We start from the raw sequence: 22625 nt of genomic DNA on the forward strand, positions 1-22625 counted from the left end.
TAAATACAACCAAGAACAGTGGTAGAAGACATGCTCATTATCACATACCTTTCAGAATGCAGGCAACTGTATCCTTTGCATCATGTGGAAGAACAGAACTGAGGTAGGATATAAACTGAGGTTCACGAAAGTCAATGATCAAATCTCGAAGTTTCTGACTGACAAGGAAAAAAAATGCTTTTAGTAATATTCCTTAGGAAAGTGGGGGTAAATTTCAGATTTATTCATTGTTACAAACCTGACACGAGTATTTTCCATCAATTTAGAAAGATTTCCTAATGGGGTATCTATATCACAATTCTTTTCTTCCTGGTCCAATCTGAACAAAGTTGATTCTGGGAGTACTGACAAGTTCCTACAACAGCAAAACACATGTACATAAATGTTTTTCATTTAACACGGTCAGTCTATGTAAGAAATACACTGCTGTCTGCTAAGAGTAAATGGGCCAGAATAGCTATTAAAAATGGCTACTAGGCCCTAAAATTCATACTTGCCAATCAGAGACAATATAAGAAGGGTGAACTGGCAGGAAAAGAGAGAAAAGTAGGGTACAAGACACTAAGGTCAAAGCAGTTAATCAGGAACCTACATCTGCTGACAATTCACTAGGCCTTGCTTTACAGTCTAGCCTGGGCTCACCACCCCCAGAAGGATCCTGAACACATGGCCCTTCTCTCTTCTAGCCTGGAGCACAGGTCTCTTTCCTGATGCCTTCTCCCACTCTTCCTCCAGCTCCTCAAACCCTAGGGTTCCTTCCATGGTCCTGTATACTGCTCTTTCTTAGAATTTCCCTTTGGTTCCAAGCCCTTATGCGGCTCTGACCTCATATTCCTCTTCCAACTGGTTGCTTACCTAAGCTTCAGGTTTGGATATACAGCAGGCAGCAGTATCTTTCCACGTGGCCAAACCAAGGCTATGAAACTGAATATATTCAAAACTGAACAAATCCTCATCCCTGCTGAACCTGATCTTCATTCTGTGGTTCTGATCCCAGTTAATAGCACTTGCTTCTATACCACTGCTTTATCCTTCCCTCTCCCTTAACCTCACCCTCTTCCCAACCTGCATATTCAACCAGCATACATTGTAAAAGGAGAAAATGAAATGGTGAGAGCTCAGAATAAGCTTCATAGCTGACAAAGGGGGTCTAGCCTGCCTGCCATTCATGTGGTTGTGAGAACTAGATCAGATTATGTCCACATAAGCATTATAAAACAGAATATGCTAGATAAATGTTTGGCAGTTTGGTAGCTCCTCAAAATATTAAACTCAAAATAGTGCATAGCCCAGCAATACCACTGGTAGGTACCTACAAAGGAAAATAAAAAATATATTCACATATGGGGCGCCTGGGTGGCTCAGTCAGTTGAGCATCCGACCAGCTCAGGTCATGATCTCACAGTTCGTGAGTTCAGGCCCTTCATCGGGCTCTGTGCTGACAGCTCAGAGTCTGGAGCCTGCTTCAGATTCTGTGTCTCCCTCTTTCTCTCTGCCCCTCAAAAATAAAGAAAACTAATAAAAAAAATATTTAAAAAATATATATATATTCACATAAAAATTTGTATGTGTATATTTATAGCAACACTAGCTATAATACCCAAAATGTGAAAACAAGTCAAATGTCAATCAGCTGATAAATGGAGGAGCAAAATGTGGCCTATCCACATAACAGAATATTATTCAGACATACAGAAATAAGGTACTGGTAAATGCCAAAACTTAGATGAACCTCATAAACATTATACCAAGTAAAAGAAGCTAGGCAATAAACAACAACAACACATATTTTGATTCTATTTATATGAAATATCCAGACTAGATGCATCCATAGAGACAGAAAACAGAATAGTTGTTGCCAGGGACTGAGGGGAGATAGACTGCTTAATGGGAATGTTTCCTTTCAGGGTGATGAAAATACTAGATAGAAGTGACAGTTACACAATATACTGTGAATGTATTAAAGGTCACTGAACTGTATGTTTTTAAATGGCTAGTGGTTAATTTTGTGTTATGTGAATTTTACATTTTTTTTAAGAAAAGGGAATGAAGTGGGGCACCTGGCTGGGTCAGTCGGCGGAGCATGCAACTCTTGACCTAGAGGTGGAGAGTTCAAGCCCTAGGTTGGGCATAGAGATTAGTTAAAAAAAAAAAAAAAAAAAAAAAAAAAGAAGGAGTGGGGGAATGAAGTATTGACATGTGCTACTCCATGAAGATGAATCTCAATAACAGTATGCTACGTGAAAAATGCCAGTCACAAAAGACCACATATTGCATAATCCCATTTATAGGAAATGTTCAGAACAGGCACATTTAGAGAGACAGAAAAGAAACTGGTGACTCCCTAGTGTAGGGGGTGTGAATACCAAAGGGTACAAGGGTTCTTTCTGGAGTAATGAAAATATGCTAAAACTGACTTTGGTGATGGCTGCACAACTCTAAGGATATACTAAAAACCATGGAATTGTATACTTTAAACGAATGACTAGTATAGTATGTAATTTACATGTCAATAAAGCTGTCACCCACCCCCTCCAACGGAACTTTTCATTACCTGTCTAATAAACAGGTTACTGATGTCATGTTAATCTCCTTCACATATCCCCTAGACAAAGCAAACAGTGTTCTCTCTTCTCCACTTAAAATAACTCTATCACCTGCCATTAGATTTGTGATAGGCATGGCACCATTTTTACGTTGAAAATTATGTAAATATTGCCCATCACAAACTGCCTTTACACGTTCTGTTCTAATCAGGTTTCCAATGCAGTTGCCACTCTCTTCCCTATGAAACAGAGAGAAAGAGAAAAAGCTTCCATTTACATCATATATATAAATACTGTATTTGCATTTTTCCACAATTTACTTGTTCCTCTGACCCCTGGAAGTTATAATGGTAACAATGAGTCCATCATTTTTACATTTTCTACAATCTACATTGAAGTGTTAGAAATGCTAAGGAAACATTCGGTTAGTTTTAGAATAATCTCTCACCAAACCATCCCTAGACAAGTGCTAGGAAGCACATCCCTTGTTGCACCCACAGGCTGGTTTCTCTGAACAACATGTATCAGCACTTTGAACTCTGAACAATACCTCAAATTCGTATGCTGATACATGTAACATTACAGAAAACAAATGGTAATAACGTTTCCTGAACCTGATGTGAAGAAAATAGTGCCTATTTCTTTAGTATTTATAAAAGGATTTGTAATTATTCTTATTAAAATAATGGCAAGCAAACTGATAATTCCACTGTTTCTAAGAGATAAGTATTAAGCATTTACAATCTCTCAGGCACTACTATTAAATACTATACAACTTCAGAAGCTTGTTGGCATGTACACTTGACATATTCACTATACTTATGGAGTCTATCAAAAGCTACTTACACTTTATCCACTGTAATGACTCCTTGTGTTAAAATTTACTATTAAGAAAATGATTCAATTATTTCTAAAGTCACATTAAAATCAATATTCATTCTCAAAAGTTATAAACAAGTAGATCAAAAGCAACTAAATACTAAAGAAAAATACTATGTAAAGATAACAAAATTACTTATTTATAAGCAACTTGTAAAAAAAATAGATATCACAAAATGACTGACCAACTTTAGAAAATTTGAATCCATATTTATAAGCAACTTGTAAAAAAACAGATCTCACAAAATGAAAGATGGACCAACTTTAGAAAATTTGAATCTGTATCAGAACTTACTAAATATATAAACTTTATAAAATACTAAGTGAAACTTCATTAACTTGTACTCTACTAGGATGCTAAAATTCACCTAATGATATATTAAACTTAATGCTGTTTTCAACGATAAACAAGGACTTACCAATAATTATTAAAATAAGATTTCTCAAGTCATATTTAACCTACTAAAAGTAACAATTGTGCTCTACTTAGAAATAATTCCTTCATAGCCATCTAGAGTTGGCATGAATATATGAAACTGCACATCTCTGAAATGTTATTACATATCCTGACATTTTTCCAAATGTCATCCCGTTAGCTAATATAAGTTACTGACGTTTTACTGTATTAAATGGACCACTCACATTTCTGAAGCAGGTATTAACCATATATGTTGGTGATTCTTTTTATTATCCTTTGATTGTGACTCCAGGGTTAACATTAGACACCAAAGGCTGAAATACTCCAAGTGTGAAAGCTTCAGATGTTGGGTTTCTTCTTTTATTTTGGGCAGCATGCCAATCGGGACTGAACTGTCATCCATCTGTTGTTCAACTGCTCTAAAGATATAGCTCCAAGTCAGAGATGTATATAAAATATTAGACTGGCTAGCTATAAAAATGAGGCTATTTCTAAAATAAGCACATGTATATGATGATCACCATAGCTTATAACCAAAGCTCCTAATTTTCGTTAAAAGTCATTTCAACATGTTATAAGCAAAATGGCTTTTTATAAAACAAAATGCATAAGAAACCCAGTACTGCATTATTTTGCTTTTAAGGACTATCACCCTAACTTAAGTTTGGGATACTCTAGTTTTCATTCCTGTATGTAGCAAATCTTGGCTTTTTATACAATTGCATTTCTCAAAATCACAATATTGTACATCCGGCTCTGTATCATAAGAATGTCAACATAAAAATATAGAGAATTGTATGGAATATAAATTCTGCTTAATACCAATTTTGGGATTATTATATAGAAATAAATGTTATAGAGGCATACAAAACATAAAGAATAAAATAAGATTTCTTCTGCCTTTAAGAGATCATTTATTTGATAAAATACTTTTAAAAGTCCTTTATGGGGACCTGGGTGGCTCAGCTGGTTAAGTGTCTGACTTCAGCTCAGGTCATGATCTCAAGGTTCGTGGGCAGCCTGGAGCCTACCTCTGATCTGTGTTTCCCTCTCTCTGCCCCTCCCCCGCTCACACTCCGTCTCTCCCTCTCAAAAATAATAATAATAATAAACATTAAAAAAATTAAAAAGTAAATAAATAAAAGTGCTTTATGTGGGAGCACTTGGGTGGCTCGGTTGTGTCCAACTTCGGCTTAGGTCATGATCTCATGGTTCGTGGGTTCGAGCCCTGCAAACAGTTCTGTGCTGACAGCTCAGAGCCAAGAGCCTGCTTTGGATTCTGTGTCTCCCTCTCTCTGGCCCTCCCCTGGTCACGCTCTGTGTCTCTCTCAAAAATAAATAAACATTTTTTAAAAAAGTCCTTTATGTGAATAGACTGAATTAGAACTTTGGACTTAAACAAAAGAACTTTGGTCTTGCTTTGATATTGTTTCCTACTCTGTATTTACATCTAACTACTTTTTTGTGTCTTTCAAGATTTCCACTGGCCTACGAAGGTCCATAAGACACCTAATAAACTCCCCATACATAGAAAAATACACATATAGGCACCTGGCTAGCTTAGTCAGTAAAGCATGCAACTCTTTATCTCAAGACTGGAAGTTAGAGCCCCATGCTGGGTATAGAGATCACCTAAAAAAAAAAAAATCTTAAAAAAAGAAAAGAAAAATAGACATCTATAAACAAAACAAGTCTGTTGAATCATACCAAAAGAAACAATTTCCCTGTTTTTAACTAGACAAGGCATGAAATTAAAATAGCAACTAAGAACTGGAAGATTTCTTAAATATCATTTAAGAAAAGTTACTTAGAATTCCTATACTAATTCCCTTTTTCTCTTTTTAAGATTTTTTATTTTGGGGTACCTGGGTGGCTCAGTCGGTTGAGCGTCTGACTTCAGCTCAGGTCATGATCTCACGGTTCGTGAGTTTGAGCCCTGCGTTGGGCTCTGTGCTGACAGCTCAGAACCTGGAGCCTGCTTCAAATGCTGTGTCTCCCTCTCTCTCCCCCCCTCCACTGCTTGCACTCTCTCTCTCTCAAAAATAAATAAACATTAAAAATTTTTTTTAATTTTTTAAATATAAATTATTATTTTTTTAATGTTTATTTGAGAAAGAGAGAGAGAGAGAAAGAGAGAGGACATCAGTAGGGGAGGGGCAGAGAGAGAGGGAGAAAGAGAATCCCAAGGAGGCTCCACTGTCAGTGCAAAGCCCGATGTAGGGCTCAACTCCACAAACAATGAGATCATGACCTGAGATGAAATCAAGAGTCAGATGCCCAACCAACTGAGCCACCCAGGTGCTCCAAAGATTTTTTATTTTTAAGTAATCTCTACACGGGGTTCAAACTTACAACTTCGAGATCAATTCGCATGCTCCACCAGTTGAGCCAGCCAGACGTCCCTTAACCAGATTCCATTAAGTCCTAAAATTATTTCATTTCCCCAGAAACTATTTGCAGCAAAAATAAGTAACCACTTTTGGAAAAAGCTTAGAATGCATTCTATTATTCCCCAAGGAAAAAGGCTGCTTACAAAATATGAACTGTGCTTTTATTCCCCCTACTCTCTTCATTTTAGGAATACTACCCACAAAGAAAAATAACTAAAATGAAATCATCAATGCCAGACCATACAACAAAGTTAAATCCTTTTAAGTTGAGTAAATACTTAACTGGAACGAATACTTTTGGAAGGCAATGTTTTTACCTGCTATAAAGAGCACAGTTGCCAACATGTGAACAGTATTTACAAGTTTGCTCTTCCTCAATTATTTGTGGCAAAGGAGCAAGGTTTGTCTTCTCCTTTCCAACAGAAGATTTGCTAATACGGTTAGACAAAGAGAATGCCATCTGGTTTCTTAGCCTTAATAATTCTATGGGGGAAAAAGAGGGGTAGTTTAAGAATTAAGTAAAGCTTATTACATATCCTTCTCACATAAAGCTTTCAGATTTAAAAACATAAAATAAACAACATTCGTATTTCCCATGACACTAGAATAACCACTGTTAACAAATTGGCATATATTTCCTTCAACTTTTGCTCACTTGATAAGTTCTTTTAAACAACCATATATCTCATAAACAGTAAATATTGTGAAGTTGGTATTTATAATTAAATTTTAAGGATGAATACAGCTATCTAGAATGTCTCAAATATAAGACAGGAAGCTTAAAATAAATTTTTGAATAAAACTTTAAAAGGTTAATGTTTTCATCTATACAGTATATTGTTCAAATTCTTTTAAAAATATACCACAATCAATCAATCAGTGAATCAATCAATCCACAACTACACATTACAACCTGTATTAGGCCTAGCAAATATAGTGGATACTGCCAGGTATATACACAGATTGCCAAAGGTTAAAGGAAAAAAACAAACAAACAAAACCCAGGGAAGTAAATTGAGAGAGAACAGCTCAACCTCTTTTATCAAGATGTTTGGCGGGCACAGGGTACATGTGGCCAGTCTTGAGGTAAAGGAGCAGGCCGGCCTCTGGATCAGCTCTCCTCTCTTGACTTAGCAGTGTGTACAGAACAAGCTGTGAAAAAACATTGTACATTTTGTCAAATAAAACTTGAGCTCTCATATTTCCATGCATGTTTAGCAATCAACACATATTGTAATTTTAAAATCAAAAGGTCAATGAAATTATTTCCATTTTGAAAACAATACAAGGCAAATTAGTAGAGGTAACAGGATAATTCAATGACAAATATTTAATTTCCACAACATGACCACTGTTTATACTTCTCAGTTTTACACCAAAAAGAGATACATAGAATTTTTCTTAGTAAATATTTAGATTTCCAATAAATTAAAGAGGGAAATTAAGCAAACTATATTTCACATTCTGAAGTTAACAGACTTTAGACACTATTTTCCCTGTTTAAAATAAGTGAACTAAATAAAATAAATAAAATAAGTGAACTAAACACAAAAATGCGTATTACTTATGTCATAGTTACTGGGACAACTAAGTGAGACTAACTCTACAGCGTTCACTGCTTTTTGCAGAGCATGAGTCATTATTAACTGTGTTAAATTTATGTGGTGCTCTCCTGGGAAACCATCTAAGACAAGTTAGAAACAGCTGGTTTACAGTTCATGAAAACACCTTAGCAGTAATGGCAAATCATTCAGTCACAGACACCCTACTAACAAGTTAGCTTGTTTTCCAAGAGATTTCCAAGATGAAAATGTTGAATGATTTGTCTTTAAATCATTCTAAAATACCAACACCAGTCATTGTAATTAACATGCCTACATAGGTCAAATTATAATTACATTCTTGTTTTCTAAGCTATATTTAAAATATAATGGGGCACCTGGCTGGCTCAGATAGTAGAGCATAAGACTCTTGATCTCGGGCTTGAGTTGGAGCCCCCCATTGCATGTAAAGATTACTTAAAAATAAAATATATATTTTAAATTTTATTTATTTTGAGAGAGAGAGCATGCACACAAAAGCTGGGGAGGGGCAGAGAGACAGAGAGAGAGAGAGAGAGAGAGAGAGAGAGAGAGAGAGAGAATCCCAAGCAGGCTCCTGGCTGTCAACACAGAACCTGATGTGGTGCTTGATCCCAAATCAAGATGCCCTTACATAATATCCTGATGAAGGGCTGTTGCTTCAATATTTGAGCCTATGAAGCATGTTTTGGGAGGCAGTTTTACAAACATACTACTCGTGTTCGTGTTCCCTGATACAGCATAGGTACCAAATAAAACTTTTGAAAAACTTTTTTAAATTAAAATGAATCCATAAGTGACAGGGTAGAGCCTTGGGGCTGTAGACCAAGGGAGTCATCTGAAATTGTTTCCTTCTGTGCTATTTTTCCCTCCAAAGGAACTGAGGCAGAAGGAAGGAATATAAAGAACTCTGATGCTGGAACTTATTAGAAGGGAAAAGTATCTGAAATGACATTTTCTTATATTGTAACAAAAGGAAATTGGGTTGAAATTTTACAGTATTATTATAATTCAACTGTACCACAAGTTAAACAGGTTTTTTCTTTTTTTTTTTTTTTTTTTTTTTTAATTTTTTTTTTCAACGTTTTTTATTTATTTTTGGGACAGAGAGAGACAGAGCATGAACGGGGGAGGGGCAGAGAGAGCGAGGGAGACACAGAATCGGAAACAGGCTCCAGGCTCCGAGCCATCAGCCCAGAGCCCGACGCGGGGCTCGAACCCACGGACCGCGAGATCGTGACCTGGCTGAAGTCGGACGCTTAACCGACTGCGCCACCCAGGCGCCCCAGGTTTTTTCTTTTTATAAGCTGGTTTAGATATATAGCTCCATATAATATTTTTCCTTTAAAAAATGTGTTTTGGGTGCCTGGGTGGCTCAGTCAGTTAGGCATCTGACTTTGGCTCAGGTCATGATCTCATGGTTTGTGAGTTTGAGCCCTGCATCAGGCTCTGTGCTGACAGCTCAGAGCCTGGAGCCTGCTTTGGATTCTATGTCTTCTCTCTCTTCTGCCTGCCCCCCCCCCCCCCCGCCCCCATTCATGCTCTGTCTCCATCTCTCTCTCAAAAATAAATAAACATTACAAACATTTTTTTTTTTAAATGTGTTTTAGGGGTGCTTGGCTGGCTCAGTCAGCAGCGCATGTGACTCTTCATGTCAAGGTTGGGAATTCAAACCCCATGCTGAGAGCTTACTTTAAAAAAATAAAAAATTGGGGCTCCTGGGTGGCTAAGTTGGTTAAGCATCTGACTGGCTCAGGCCATGATCTCATGATTCATGGGTTTGAGTCTCACATCAGACTCTGCACTGTCAGCACAAAGCCTGTGTGGGATTCTCTCCCTCCTTCTCTCTCTGCCCCTTCCCTGCTCTTTCTCTCTCTCAAATAAATAAACTTAAAAAAAAAAAAAAGACAAAAATAACAAAATTTAGGGGGGCCTGGGGAGCTCAGTTGTTTGAGCATCTGACTCTTGATTTCTGCTCAGGTCATGATCTCATGGTCCATGAGATCGACCCCACATGGGGCTCCGTGCTGAGTGTGAAGCCTTCTTGGGATTCTCTTTCCCTCTCTCTCTGCCCCTTCCCCACGTGCTCTCTCCTGCTCTCAATAAATAAACAAACAGAAAAAAAAAAAAAGAAAAAAGACATGAGTTTTGGTAACATTATCCATTTATAAAGACTTTCCTTAAATTAAGTTAGTCTATAACATGAGCTTTTTCTGCATTACCAAAGTGAAACAGTCAGATCTTCTAAGAGGGGATACATATGTCTTTCCTCATCCCCAATACCTATATAACTCAATGGTTTACTATAATTTCTTCAATGTCTCTTTTTTACTTTTTGTTGTTGTTAATTTTAGAGAGAGAGAGAGGGAGAGAGAGAGAGAACGCACACGCATGACTAGGGGAAAGTGGCAGAGGGAGAGAGAATCATAAGCAGGCTCCATCTTCTGCCCAGAGCCCAACCTGGGGCTCAATCCCACGACCCTGGGGTCATGACCTGAGTGGAAATTAAGAGTCAGATTCTCAACCCACTGAGCCACCCAGGCGCCCCTCCTTCATTCTTGAATAGTGAATATGCAATATAAATTCCAATATTTTTGTTTGAGCCTTGCTCTCATCATTTTCCTCATGTTTTAATACAAGAAATACTATTTTATTCTTAAAATTCTTCTTGTAGCTTCTCTTCTTGCAAAGATAAAAGTTTCAACTGACTAAAATTAATTATAATTAATATTCTTTGTATACAATAATATTCTTGAAGGTAAAGTCAGAATGGCAACCTTAGAATGTCTTTGAATCTTGACAACTTTAGATGCTAAAATGCTTTTATATTTCTCTTCCTTTTAGCAATCAAAAGTGATTTCAATCAAACTTGTCATTAAAAAAAAAGTAAAATTTTCGGTCACATGTACATAGAACACTTTTTTTCAAATCTTTGACTTCAAAAACAGTTTTTCTTATATCTTGGCATGATTTTCCTTCCTCAAGAGAGCTTTAATCTTTAATTAATTTAATCTTTAATTCATTATTTTAGCCATTCCTGTATTGCCAAAGTGAAAAGTTCAAGTCTTCTAATAGCAGAAATCTATTTTTTCCTCTACCTCCAATATCTGTAAAACCCAATAAGGGGTGAAACACCAATTCCCAAATGGAAAAGCTTGCATGGGAACATTTGGTGATGGGTATACAATTAAGAATGGTGAGACAGATTTAATGAGAAAAAGTCCCTTTAATCACTGATTAAGTATTTTGAATCCGAACAGTACTTTATGTAAAATCTGTTGAAACTAAAAAAAAAAAAAAAAATCTGCTGAAATATCATGTAAAATTCCAAGGGCAAAAGGAAATTTAAGTTATATTACAAATGCTATGTTGTTATATTATTTATTCCCATAATATATATTATACCATAAAAATACAATAATAGTACTATCTTTTAGTTTTACCTTTGTTGGTATAAAACTGTCTAGAACATAAATAAACTTAAAAAAATATTTGGGGCATCTGGGCTCAGTCGGTTAAGCGTCCAACTCTTGATTTTGGCTCGGGGCATCATCTTGCAGTTGGTGGGTTCAAGCCCCACATTGGGCTCTGCACTGATAGTATGGAGCCTGCCTGGGATTCTCTCTCCCCTTGTCTCTCTCTCTGCTCCTCCTCCACATGTGCGCTCTCTCTCTCTCTCAAAATAAATAAATAAGTTTAAAAAAAAAACAACTGTTTAGAATATGCCACAGACTGCCAATGTGGAGATGGGCAGAGGGAATGAAAATAATGAGAAAATTGGGAGGGGGGGATGGGCTAAATAGGTAAGGGGCATTAAGGAATATACTGAAATCACTGTTGTACTATATGACAACTAACTTGAATGTAAATTTAAAATAAATTAAATGAAAAATAAAAAAATTTTTAAAAAGAAAATAATTAGAAAACAAAATAAAATTTCATGTTAATTGCTTTAAGTCATTATAAATAATATAAATTCCAGATCGTTTTGAAAGACAATAAAAGACTGTTGGGTTTATACATACCTAATACAAATCCATATTACTTTAAGATTTCTCAGAAACTTTAATACGCTAACATGCATCATTACATCTTCAAATATACTTGGTTTCTGCAACTTTTATGACCAAAGAATTATTTTTTTAGGAGTATCTGTTTCATAGTTTGGCAGCATAAACTTGGCAACACTGGCCTACAAATTCAGCTATCATATTTCTTTGCTGGGGAAAACTTTCTGCTATAGCTATGTATACATTTATAAACAAATTGAGTACTCTGGGTACGTCCCAAATTGAAAAGGACTGAGGGGCTCCTGGCTGGCTCAGTTAGAAGAGCATATGACTCTTGAGTTAGGAGTCATGAGTTTGAGCCCCATGTTGGGTGTAGAGATTATTTAAAAAAAAAAAAAAAAAAAGTACTATATGAAACTTAAATAACAATTATACAAATTGAACCAAAATATGTAAGCAGACCTACATTTTTTCAGACCTATTTTTTTTTTATTGTTTTAATGTTTTATTTATTTTTGAGAGCGAGAAAGAGAGGGAGACAGAGTATGAGCGGGGAAGAGGCAGGGAGAGAGGGAGACACAGAATCCGAAGCAGGCTCGAGGCTCTGAACTGTCAACACAGGGCCCACATGGGACTAGCACCCACAAACCATGAGATCATGACTTAAGCTAAAGTCAGACGCTTAACCGACTGAGCCACCCAGGCGCCCCAAATATATGTATTTTTTAAATGTGTATTTATTTTGAGAGAGAGTGCAAGTGGAGAAGGGGTAGAGAGAATCTCAAGCACGACACACGACTTGATCTACAAACCATGAGATGACTTGAGCCAAAATCAAGAATCAGACACTTAACCAACTGACCCACCCAGAAACTCCCAATTTTCTTATTAAGACTTATACCCACCTGACTACGATGTTCAACAGAATTTAATTCTTTGCCAGTTTTAAGTTCCAAAGGCATTATCTTATATTTCGTTTTATATCCTCGATGTATTTTCACACCAACTGTGACATCTATTTTGCCTTTCAATCCAAACCTAGGGGACCAAATGCTTTCTTCAATATCCAATGAATTTATGACTTCAATATTACATGTTGAATTATTGTTACTACCATCACTTGGCCTAAAAAACAAAACACAAAAATACTTAATTAGGACACTTAGCTCGTTTCTCATATGCTGGCATTAACTTCATTTTACAACAGAGAATGTGGGGATGGGAAACCATCCACATACCTTTATAGCAGTGATTCTCAAAGTGTGGCTCCTAGACTGGCAGCATCAGCATCACCTGGGAACTTGTTATAAAAGCAAATTCTCAGGCTCCACTCCAGACCTACTCAATCAGAAACTCTCTAGATGAAGCCGAGCAATTTGTTTCACAAACTCTGCAAGTGATCCTGATGCATGCTCAAGTTTGAGAACTGCTATCCTATAGCCTCTAACTAATGTAAATTTTCTTAATGTTTATCATCTATCCTTTTCAGTTCATTTCTACTACAATCTTCCTAACTTGGGCCTTTAAATTCCCCAGTCCTAGATTACTACAGAAGTCTATTTAGACTATGGAAGCCACAATACCAATCTGAATATTCTGGTATACAATTATTACACTGATTAATATAAAATGGCTTGAATATGGTTGCACCCAGGGTAGCAAAGGTGTGTTGTTCATTAACACCATATTAAACTGTGTATGAGCTACCTTTCCCCATCACCTATGCAGTGTGTGTCTTGATTATCCAACACTTCACCGCTATACTCCCCACAACTATCTTCAAAAGGACCTCATGTGCTCCTACATTTCCTCATTGTTTTCTTTACTTAATCATTAAATGAATCCATCTCTGTCACTATCAATATTTAAAACTAAGTACTAAGCATTGTTGTTTGTATTACAAGAGGTTCTGAGTTTAATATCTTAACTGTTAAAAAAGCCAAGAGCACAGGAAGCAGGAAAAAAAAATCTATAAACATCAAAGGAATTAGGGGATGAAAATAACTTTCCAAGCCTCTTATACTTTTCTTAGATCTAAGATTTATTTTCAGAGCAGTAAGTTATTCTTCAGGAGAAAACTCAGATAAGCACTAACTTTTATTAATCTTATTTCAGACTCAAAGCCAAATAAGATATTAAATCTAATGGAAATCTTACATGAAAAGGAAAATTTTTCTAGTAATAAAATGTAGTTTAAGGGCACCTGGGTGACTCAATCAGTTAAGCAGTCTTAATTTCGGCTTGCGTCATGATCTCACGGTTCGTGGGTTTGGGCCCCACATGTGGCTCTGCAATGATGGTGCAGAGCCTGCTTGGCATTCTCTCTCTCCCTCTCTCTCTGCCCCTTCCTGGTTCACAGGCTCACTCTCTCTCAAAAAAAAAAAAAAATTTTTTTAAGTATTTTATGACATATAAAAATTGAGATTTATTATAACCATCAGAATACATGATTTAGTTGACTCTGGTTTACTAATTTTATGTTATTTATTTATATCAGCAGCTATTTCTTAACAAATGAGAATATTTTTTAAGAGAAAAATTGCCACCTTCAGTAACTTTTTTAGCTGTTTCAGGATGCTTCAAATATAATCTCCAGATATGTATGAAATTCAAGAAAGCTACAACTTATCTGAAATTTCTTAAATATTATTGTTTTCTCTATCCAAATGTTATCTGATCGTGTTATATATTCAAATATGCTGTGAAATAACACAAACTTTATTATTCACAAAATGTTACATATATACTTAATAGAAGATAGGTAATGAAACTGTTAATGTTGCTAATAAAATTCATTCCCCTAGAAGAAAGAGTAATGTGATTTTACACCTAAATCTGTGGAATAAATGACAGTATTTGAATTCAACTACTATGATTTTAATCAACATAATGCTATAAAACTCCTTCAAGAAGGACCTGATGGAGAATAGAGTATCATGAAAATGAAGAAAATATACATTTACCACCAATTGATGAGAAAGTTGTCTCTTTAAAAGGCTTTTAAAGGTCTCATTCTTGGGATGCCTGGGTGACTTAGTCGGTTAAGCATCTGACTTTGGCACAGGTCATGATCTCACGGCTTGTGAGTTTGGGCCCTGCATCGGGTTCTGTGCTGATAGCTCAGAGCCTGAAGCCTGATTCAGATTCTGTGTCTCTTTCTCTCTCTGCTCCTCCCCCGCTCACACAGTCTCTCTCTCTCTCTTTTTCTCAAAATAAACATTAAAAAATTAAAAAATAAATAAATAAAGGACTCATTCTCTGTGCTATATACTAAATTTTTTGTTGTCGTTGGTTTTGTTTTGTTTTGTTTTTTTAAAGACTGGCTATAAACTGCTGGGAAAAGGGCACAAGCTAAAATACAGAGGAGCGCCTTCTTCACAGACATATAAGATTCCATTAGAAATAACTGAGACAAAGAAAAATCTTATACCAAAACACAGAGATGAGAACACTGAGCTGGGAATCTTGATTCCTACTATAGACTCAACTCCATCACTGTTTTTCATATAAAACCTAAACAAGTCACACTACATTTCAAGTCAAAGACAACTCTGAATCCCACCCTTTCCCCAGCTTCCTGATATACTTCTTCCAGCCTACCAAATCCCTTGTTGATCCATCCTAATCCCTCAGCCTCCTTTGATGGAGTCTACTCATCTCCCCCTCTGTCCTTACATAGCACACCCTTACCTCCCAGAGTTCTGTGCCTCTTCTGTTGCCCTGCATGTTTTCTTTGAGCAATGCCCTCCACTCCTATGTTTTCAACTACCAGCAACAGAGTTTTGGAGAGAGTTAGTCTCCCTGTAACACTAGTACCTAGCATAATCCTGAGCACAGACACAGCATACGGAATACATGTTTGCTGAATAGGTTAAGTCCATGAGTCTATGAGAAAATGCAGCTTATGACTGCAAAAACAGTAAGTTTTAACCAAAAGAAAAAAGATGGAGACAAAATGCTAAAACAATTAAAGAGTAAAAGAAAAGCTAATATCTGAAACAACCATGAAAATGGATATTCACTACAATTTTAACTTTCAAGCAAATTTAAAGGACTCCAAAATAAACAAGAAAGGAAAAGAAAGGTGTGTAGTGAGGGAGGGTAAATAAGGATAAAGAAACAATTAGGAACAAGAGAAATCAAAAATTCAGCTTGTAATTATTACAGAAAATCAATAGAGACCAGAATGACAGAAATACTACAAAACAATGCAAGGAATCAAGAAAAGAATGACTACTTAATAAACACTTAGTTGTTTATCACAATGAAGACTAAAGTACCAAGATCCATGCCCTATCCTAGACACAGGCAATCTGCTCCAAAGAAATAACAAAGAATGAAGCATTTATAAATTTATAAAAAACACTACAAGGAGAGGCTGGGGATTGGGTGGGGGACACCTGGGTGTTGGACTTTGGCTCAGGTCATGATCTCACGGTTCACAAGTTCGAGTCTCACATCAGTCTCGCTGCTGTCAGCACAGAGCCCACTTTGGATCCTCTGTCCCCTTCTCTCTGCTGCTGTCCAGCTTGCATGCACTCTCTTTCTCAAAAATAAATAAACATTGAAAAAAAACAAAACACTACAAGGGGGCACCTAGGTGGCTCAGTCAGTTAAGCATCCTACTCTTGATTTCAGCTCAGGTCATCATCCCAGGGTCGTGGGATTGAGCCCTGGAGTCTGCTTAAGATTTTCTCATTCCTTCTGCCCCCCTCCGTGCTCAAGTGTTCTCTCTCTCTAAAAAAAATTAAATTAAATTTAGTTTATTTTTAAAGTTTAATTTATAAATAAATATATATTTCAAAAATCAAAAAAATAATAAATAAAATAATATAAAAATCTAAATCCTGGCAAACTGATTGTGGTAATGGTGCACAACTCTACAAATATACTGAGAGTCACCGAACTGTAAATAATAATAATAAAATAAATAAAAATAATTAAAATCCTGCTGGCAGATATAGGATTTCTTAAATTATCATTTTTTTAAAGCTTATTTATTTATTTTTGAGAGACAAAGAAAGAGGGTGAGCAAGGGAGGGGGCAGAGAAAGGGAGGGAGAGAATCCCAAGCAGGCTCCATGCTATCAGCACAGAGCCCAATGCAGGGGGAAGAGCAGAGAGACAGACAGGAAGAGAGAATCCCAAGAAACTTCTGCGCTGCCTGACTTGGGGCTGGATCTCAACTGTGAGATCAAAACCTGAGCCAAAATCAAGAGTCTGACACTTAACCGACTGAGCCACCCAGGCACCCCAGACACAGGACATTAAACATTACTAGCAACCTTCTAAAATGATTACAAAATTCTCAGAGAATTCTAGCAATATGTAAAAGGTTATAAAATTTCTTAATATCTTTGATGAAATAGTCCACTTCTGAGATTTCAATGCCAGGAAATAAGTGTTCTCATAGTCAACCCTTCCACTAGTGTACCCTCATTCCTTCTCCATACTCAAGACATAACTGAACTCTCCCATCTCTCAGGATGAATTCTGCCTTCTCTGTGGAACTCTCCCTGTCAGCATATGAACATGTCATACTTCCCATCTTCAAAACAACAGCAAATCTCTCTTAACCCCACATGAGCCTCTGCCTACCATTCCATTTCTGTGTGTTCTTTCATAGAACAACCTCTCAGTATGGTTGTCTAACTCCCTGTGTCTAAATCCTCCTCTACCAGTCTCTCTTGATGCCCTTCTAAACACACCTGCTCCCCTAGAATCACTGCTGACTATTCTTTCCCTTTTACTCCACATCCAATCCAAAATCTATCAGTTCCACCTCTCAAGTCTGACCAAAATCCAACTGATTCTCATCACTTCCACAACTCTCACTGTGGTCTAAGCCACCAGCTTCTCTTACTTGGATTCTTGAAAGAGCCTCCAAATTGGTCTACCTCTGCCCTTATCCTACATCATAGTCCCAAAAAAGCAGCCAGAATGAGCCTTTTAAAAGTAAATCTGAGCAATGCATAAACTAGTACAGAGGTTAAGTCACACAGCTAAATTGTGGCAAAACTGGGATTCACATCTGGTCTCAGTATCTCCTTTTTTCTTTATTAAAAAAAAAAATTTTTTTTTAACGTTTATTTTTGAGAGATAGAGTGCAAGAGGGGGAGGGGCAGAGAGAGAAGGAGACACAGAATCTGAAGCAGGATCGAGGCTTAGAGCTGTCAGCAGTGCCTGATGCAGGGCTTGAATCCATAGAAATGCAAGATCATGACGTGAATCTAAGTCAGACACTTAACCAACTAAGCCAACCCAGTCACGGCTGTCCTTTGAACCAGGGAACTTTAGACAACAAATTGATCAAAGGAACTGACGGTTCCCAAGATTTCTGTTGCACAAGTCTTAAACAAGTTATTCAGATCACAAAATGTCCTGAGATAAAATACTAAGAATATTGAAAAAAAAAATTAAGAATATTAAGAAAAAGTTAAGAATATTTACATGAATGGAAGCCGTGCCTATTCAAAAAAAAAAAAGAAAAAGAAAATGTTGCTCATTTAAAAAAAAAAAAAAAGTTAAATCAAAACCCTCTGTGCAAACTCTCCAGTGGCTTCTTATCTAATCAGAACAGCAGCCAAAGTCCTGACATGGCTTCTTCCAAGGCCCCAGGAAAGCTACTTCTGCTCCTTCCTGTCTCACTCTGCTCCGGCCACCCTGGCAAGTGTGCATCACCCAGGGCTTTTACCTGGAACGTTCTTCCTGGAGACAGCTGCACGGTTACCTCCTTGATTTCCTTCAGGCTTCACCTCAACACCAGCTTATTACAGAGGCCTTTCACAACCATTCAGTGGAAACATGTCCCACCACCACCACTACCAACTCCACTTTCCTTCTCACATTATTCCACACTGCATTTATCACAATCCAGCCCCCTGTTATTTACTTGTTCAGTAGTCTAGAAGCACCTTGAAGTCAGCTGCTTTTTTTTCATACGATAATCCCAGCACATAGAACATCATTACTTGGCACATATTAAGCATTCAATAAATATTTGTTGAATGAGTAAATAATGAAAGAGAAAAAAAAAGTATTACCTATTATCAATGCTACTTTAAGGGGGAAAACAATAAAATCCCAATGTCAAACAGCATTAAATGGTTAAACGCAGGATTTAAACATAAAGCACAAATCCACAGGACAATCAACAGATGACATAGTCCATATATGATAGTAATAGAAATATATATGAAATTAGGACCCCCACAATATTTACAAATCGGTTATTTAAAAAACATACTGACATACAAAAATCAGAAGAGTTTATTATAGTGAAAATAGAATTTTTATTCACTAGATTATTTTTGGTTTTGGAAAGACAGAACTGTAATTTATAAAATAAGCAAACAAAAGCTAGTTGTAATAACCTGACCTTTTAAAAAGCTTTAATTCAACATACAGAATAAAATCCTAATCTGAACATATGAACACCATATAAACAAAATGAGTTTCTTACAGAGAGAGCTGCATCTGAGGGAAGTCAGTTGAAATATATTTATGCATGAAATCTCCGGCCCATTTAGAAAATGAAGGAAGATACTCCTCTACTTCTTGTTTTATCTCATCTTGATTCAAATTTAAGCGATACCTGCCAAAATAAGAGGTTAAACATGAAAGCATGAATATGAAAAAAGTAAGTAAGGACAAAAATATCCAAATAAGCAACTTAAGTTACCCAGCAACTAATTAACGGATATATAACGCGGTGTATACATGGGGCACCTGGCTGGCTCAATCATAGAACATATAACTCTTGATCTCAGGGTCATGAGTTCAAGCCCCACATTGGGGATAGAGTTTACTTAAAAAATAAATAAATAAAATCTTCTGTGGGGGTGCCTGGATAGCTCAGTCAGTTAAGTGCCTGACTTCAGCTCAGGTCATGATCTCATGGTTGGTGGGTTCAAGCCCCATTTGGGGCTCGCTGCTGTTAGCACAGAGCCCGCTTCGGATCCTCTGTCCTCCCTGCTCTCTGCCCCTTCCCTGCTCATGCACTCTCTCTCAATAATAAACAGACATTTTTAAAAAAGTCTTTTTTTTCAATGTGGTACATATGTACAATGGAATATTATTCAACCTTAAAAAGAAAGAGAGCAGAACCCTCTGAGCCCTCCAAAAGAACTGGTTCAGCAGGGAAGACAAAATTAGCAACCCTAGCTCTGCCAAGATTGTGTCTCCTGGGCATAGCAGCAACCTCAAGCTGAAAGAGAAGCTGAAATTCCTCAAGCCAGAGAGCAACTGCTAATACCAAAATACCCCAAATGATCATACATTCAGAATACCAGAGGCAAAGGTTATCCTTACAAAAGGCTGCTTCAAATCTGGCAACTTCCAGTTGATAAAAGATGTAGGCGAAAATGTGGGAAAACAAGGATTCACGTAAACTAGGACAATGCCTATAGAGAACAATTTGGCAATAATTATCAAAAATGTTATTTATTTTTGGGGCGCCTGGGTGGCTCAGTCGGTTAAGCATCCAATTTCAGTTCAGGTCATGACCTCACAGCTCATGAGTTCAAGCCCCATATTGGGCTCTGTGCTGACAGTTCAGAGCCTGGAGCCTGCTTCAGACTCTATGTCTCCGTCTCTGTCTGCCACTACCCTGCTCATGCTCTCTTTCCTTCAAAAATAAATTTTTCAATAAATATTTGTTTTAATGTTTATTTATTTAAATAATCTCTACACTCAACATGGGGCTCAAACTCACAACCCCAAGATCAAGAGTCACATGCTATTCCAACTGAGTCAGCCAGTCTCAGTATTCAAAATACTAGATGTACCCAGACTAGATCCTGTCCTGGAGGGGAAAAGATGGTATGAAGGAAGGACATTATTGGACAAAAATGTGGACAGATCAGACAAAAGTATTTTACCAATATTAAATTTCCTGACATTGAAACCATATTGTGATTACATAAAAGAAAAGCCTAATCTTAGGAAACACACACTATATGTTATGATTTTTTACTTCAGGGGCACAAGCCCTGAGCCCATCTGGCTCATCATTAGTGACAACGAGCCATGAGCAAAGTCCTTGGCTAGCAGCAAGCTGCCTCATCAAGCACTTAGGCCCCTCACCCAGCCATCAAACATCACCACGTGCCTGGCCCCAACCACAGAGAGTATGGGGAGTAAAGGCCTGAAGGCAAGGTGAGCAAGATCAGCTCTGCCCATTGCAGTAAGCATCCTGAGCCCACAGGGCACCCCAGGATGTCCAGGGCCCTGCTCAATCCGTTCCATGGCTAGCATCTTCATGGTATACAGCCCATTGTGTATACCAGATGTATACTACACAACCTTAGGGGAAAAAAAATCTATACACACGCACACACACATTTAGCAGATGAATCTGAGTAAACAGTACATGAGTGTTGACTGCACTAATCTTGCAACTTTTCTTTAAATTTGAAATTATTTCCAAATAAAAAGATTTTTATGTTTTAAGTGTACATATTCTGTGGCCCAACAATTCCACTTCTAAGTATTTAACCCAATATATGCCTCACAGGTGTGAAATAAAAGATGTATAAAGGTATTTCTTACGGGTGCCTTACTTAGTACAGCATACAACTCTTGATCTCAGGGTCGTGAGTTCAAGCCCTGCATTGGGTATGGAGCCTACTTTAAAAAAAATCTTGGGGCACCTTGGTTGAGCATCTGACTTTGGCTCAGAACCCACAGTTCATGGGTTCAAGTGCCATATCGGGTTTTGTGTTGACAGTACAGAGCCTGCTTCGGATTCTGTCTCCCTCTCTCTCTGCCCCTCACCTGTTCAAGCTCTCTCTCTCTCAGAAATAAATAAACATTAAAGAAAATGTTTTTAAATCTTTAAAAAAAAAAGTTATCTCTTATAGGATTGCTAATAAAACCAAAGATTGAAATGCCAAGGAGATACTTAAATAAATTACAGTACATCCATACAATGAAACATTATGTCATTATTAATTAAAAATGAGACAGCTTGATGAGTACTGATATGGAATGATCAGCAAGATTTAATCTTTAACGTGAACTTAAATCTTTAAGTGAACAATAATATACATGGTATTCTACAATTTACCTAACGAAAAATATATAGGTGTGTGTGTGTGTGTGTGTGTAGGTGTGGATGTGTGTATACACACCTACACACACACACACACACACACACACACATACATTGTCACACATAAATGTTTGAAATCTCTGTGAAAGGATATATAAGAAACTGATAGCAATGGTTGTCTTTAGGGAAAGGAACTAGGTAACAAGTAGGACACAGGGAGAAAGGACTTACTTTTTTACCATATACCTTCTTGTACTATTACAATATGGTAAACACAAATTTATAATCTGTTTAGAAATAATAACATTATTTAAAAAATACCTGTACAATTGGGTACTCATTTCCTTTTTTTATTATTATTTAATTTTTTTAATCTTTATTTTTGAGAGAAAGAAAGAGAGAGAATACAAGTGGGGAAGGAGCAGAGAGAGAGGGAAACATAGAATCCAAAGCAGGCTCCAGTCTCAAGCTGTCAGCACAAAGCCCAATGTGGGGCTCACTCATGAACCATGAGATCATGACCTGAGCCAAAGTCAGATGCTTAACAGACTGAGCCACCCAGGCACCCTGGGTAATCTTTTCCTAAGTAACTTTCTCTAACCATCTTGGAGCCATTCTTTACTGTCGTAATCTCCTTAGGCAGATTCTTCCAAGTGTTTTATTTCTTACAGAGCAGGACTCTATTTAAATTCTCCAAACCAATTCATACTCATTATTTAATGTCTTCTGCATTTAAATTCTCCCTTTTTACC

General features: G+C 37.0%; 1 protein-coding gene across 1 annotated transcript in view; it reads right to left on the bottom strand.

Annotated features, from left to right (window-relative positions):
• The window catches only part of DNA2 (DNA replication helicase/nuclease 2), a 56603-nt gene that overhangs the window by 24024 nt on the left and 9954 nt on the right, over positions 1-22625 (bottom strand). The window contains exons 5-12 of the mRNA XM_042908902.1: positions 19285-19416; positions 12729-12948; positions 7268-7385; positions 6551-6716; positions 4068-4262; positions 2555-2785; positions 239-355; positions 49-158 (exon numbers count right to left, since the gene is read on the bottom strand). Of these exons, the coding sequence (XP_042764836.1) occupies positions 49-158; positions 239-355; positions 2555-2785; positions 4068-4262; positions 6551-6716; positions 7268-7385; positions 12729-12948; positions 19285-19416 (1289 nt within the window). The remainder of the gene's footprint in view (positions 1-48; positions 159-238; positions 356-2554; positions 2786-4067; positions 4263-6550; positions 6717-7267; positions 7386-12728; positions 12949-19284; positions 19417-22625) is intronic.

Source organism: Panthera leo, chromosome D2, assembly GCF_018350215.1.
Source record: "Panthera leo isolate Ple1 chromosome D2, P.leo_Ple1_pat1.1, whole genome shotgun sequence".
NCBI lineage: Eukaryota > Metazoa > Chordata > Mammalia > Carnivora > Felidae > Panthera > Panthera leo.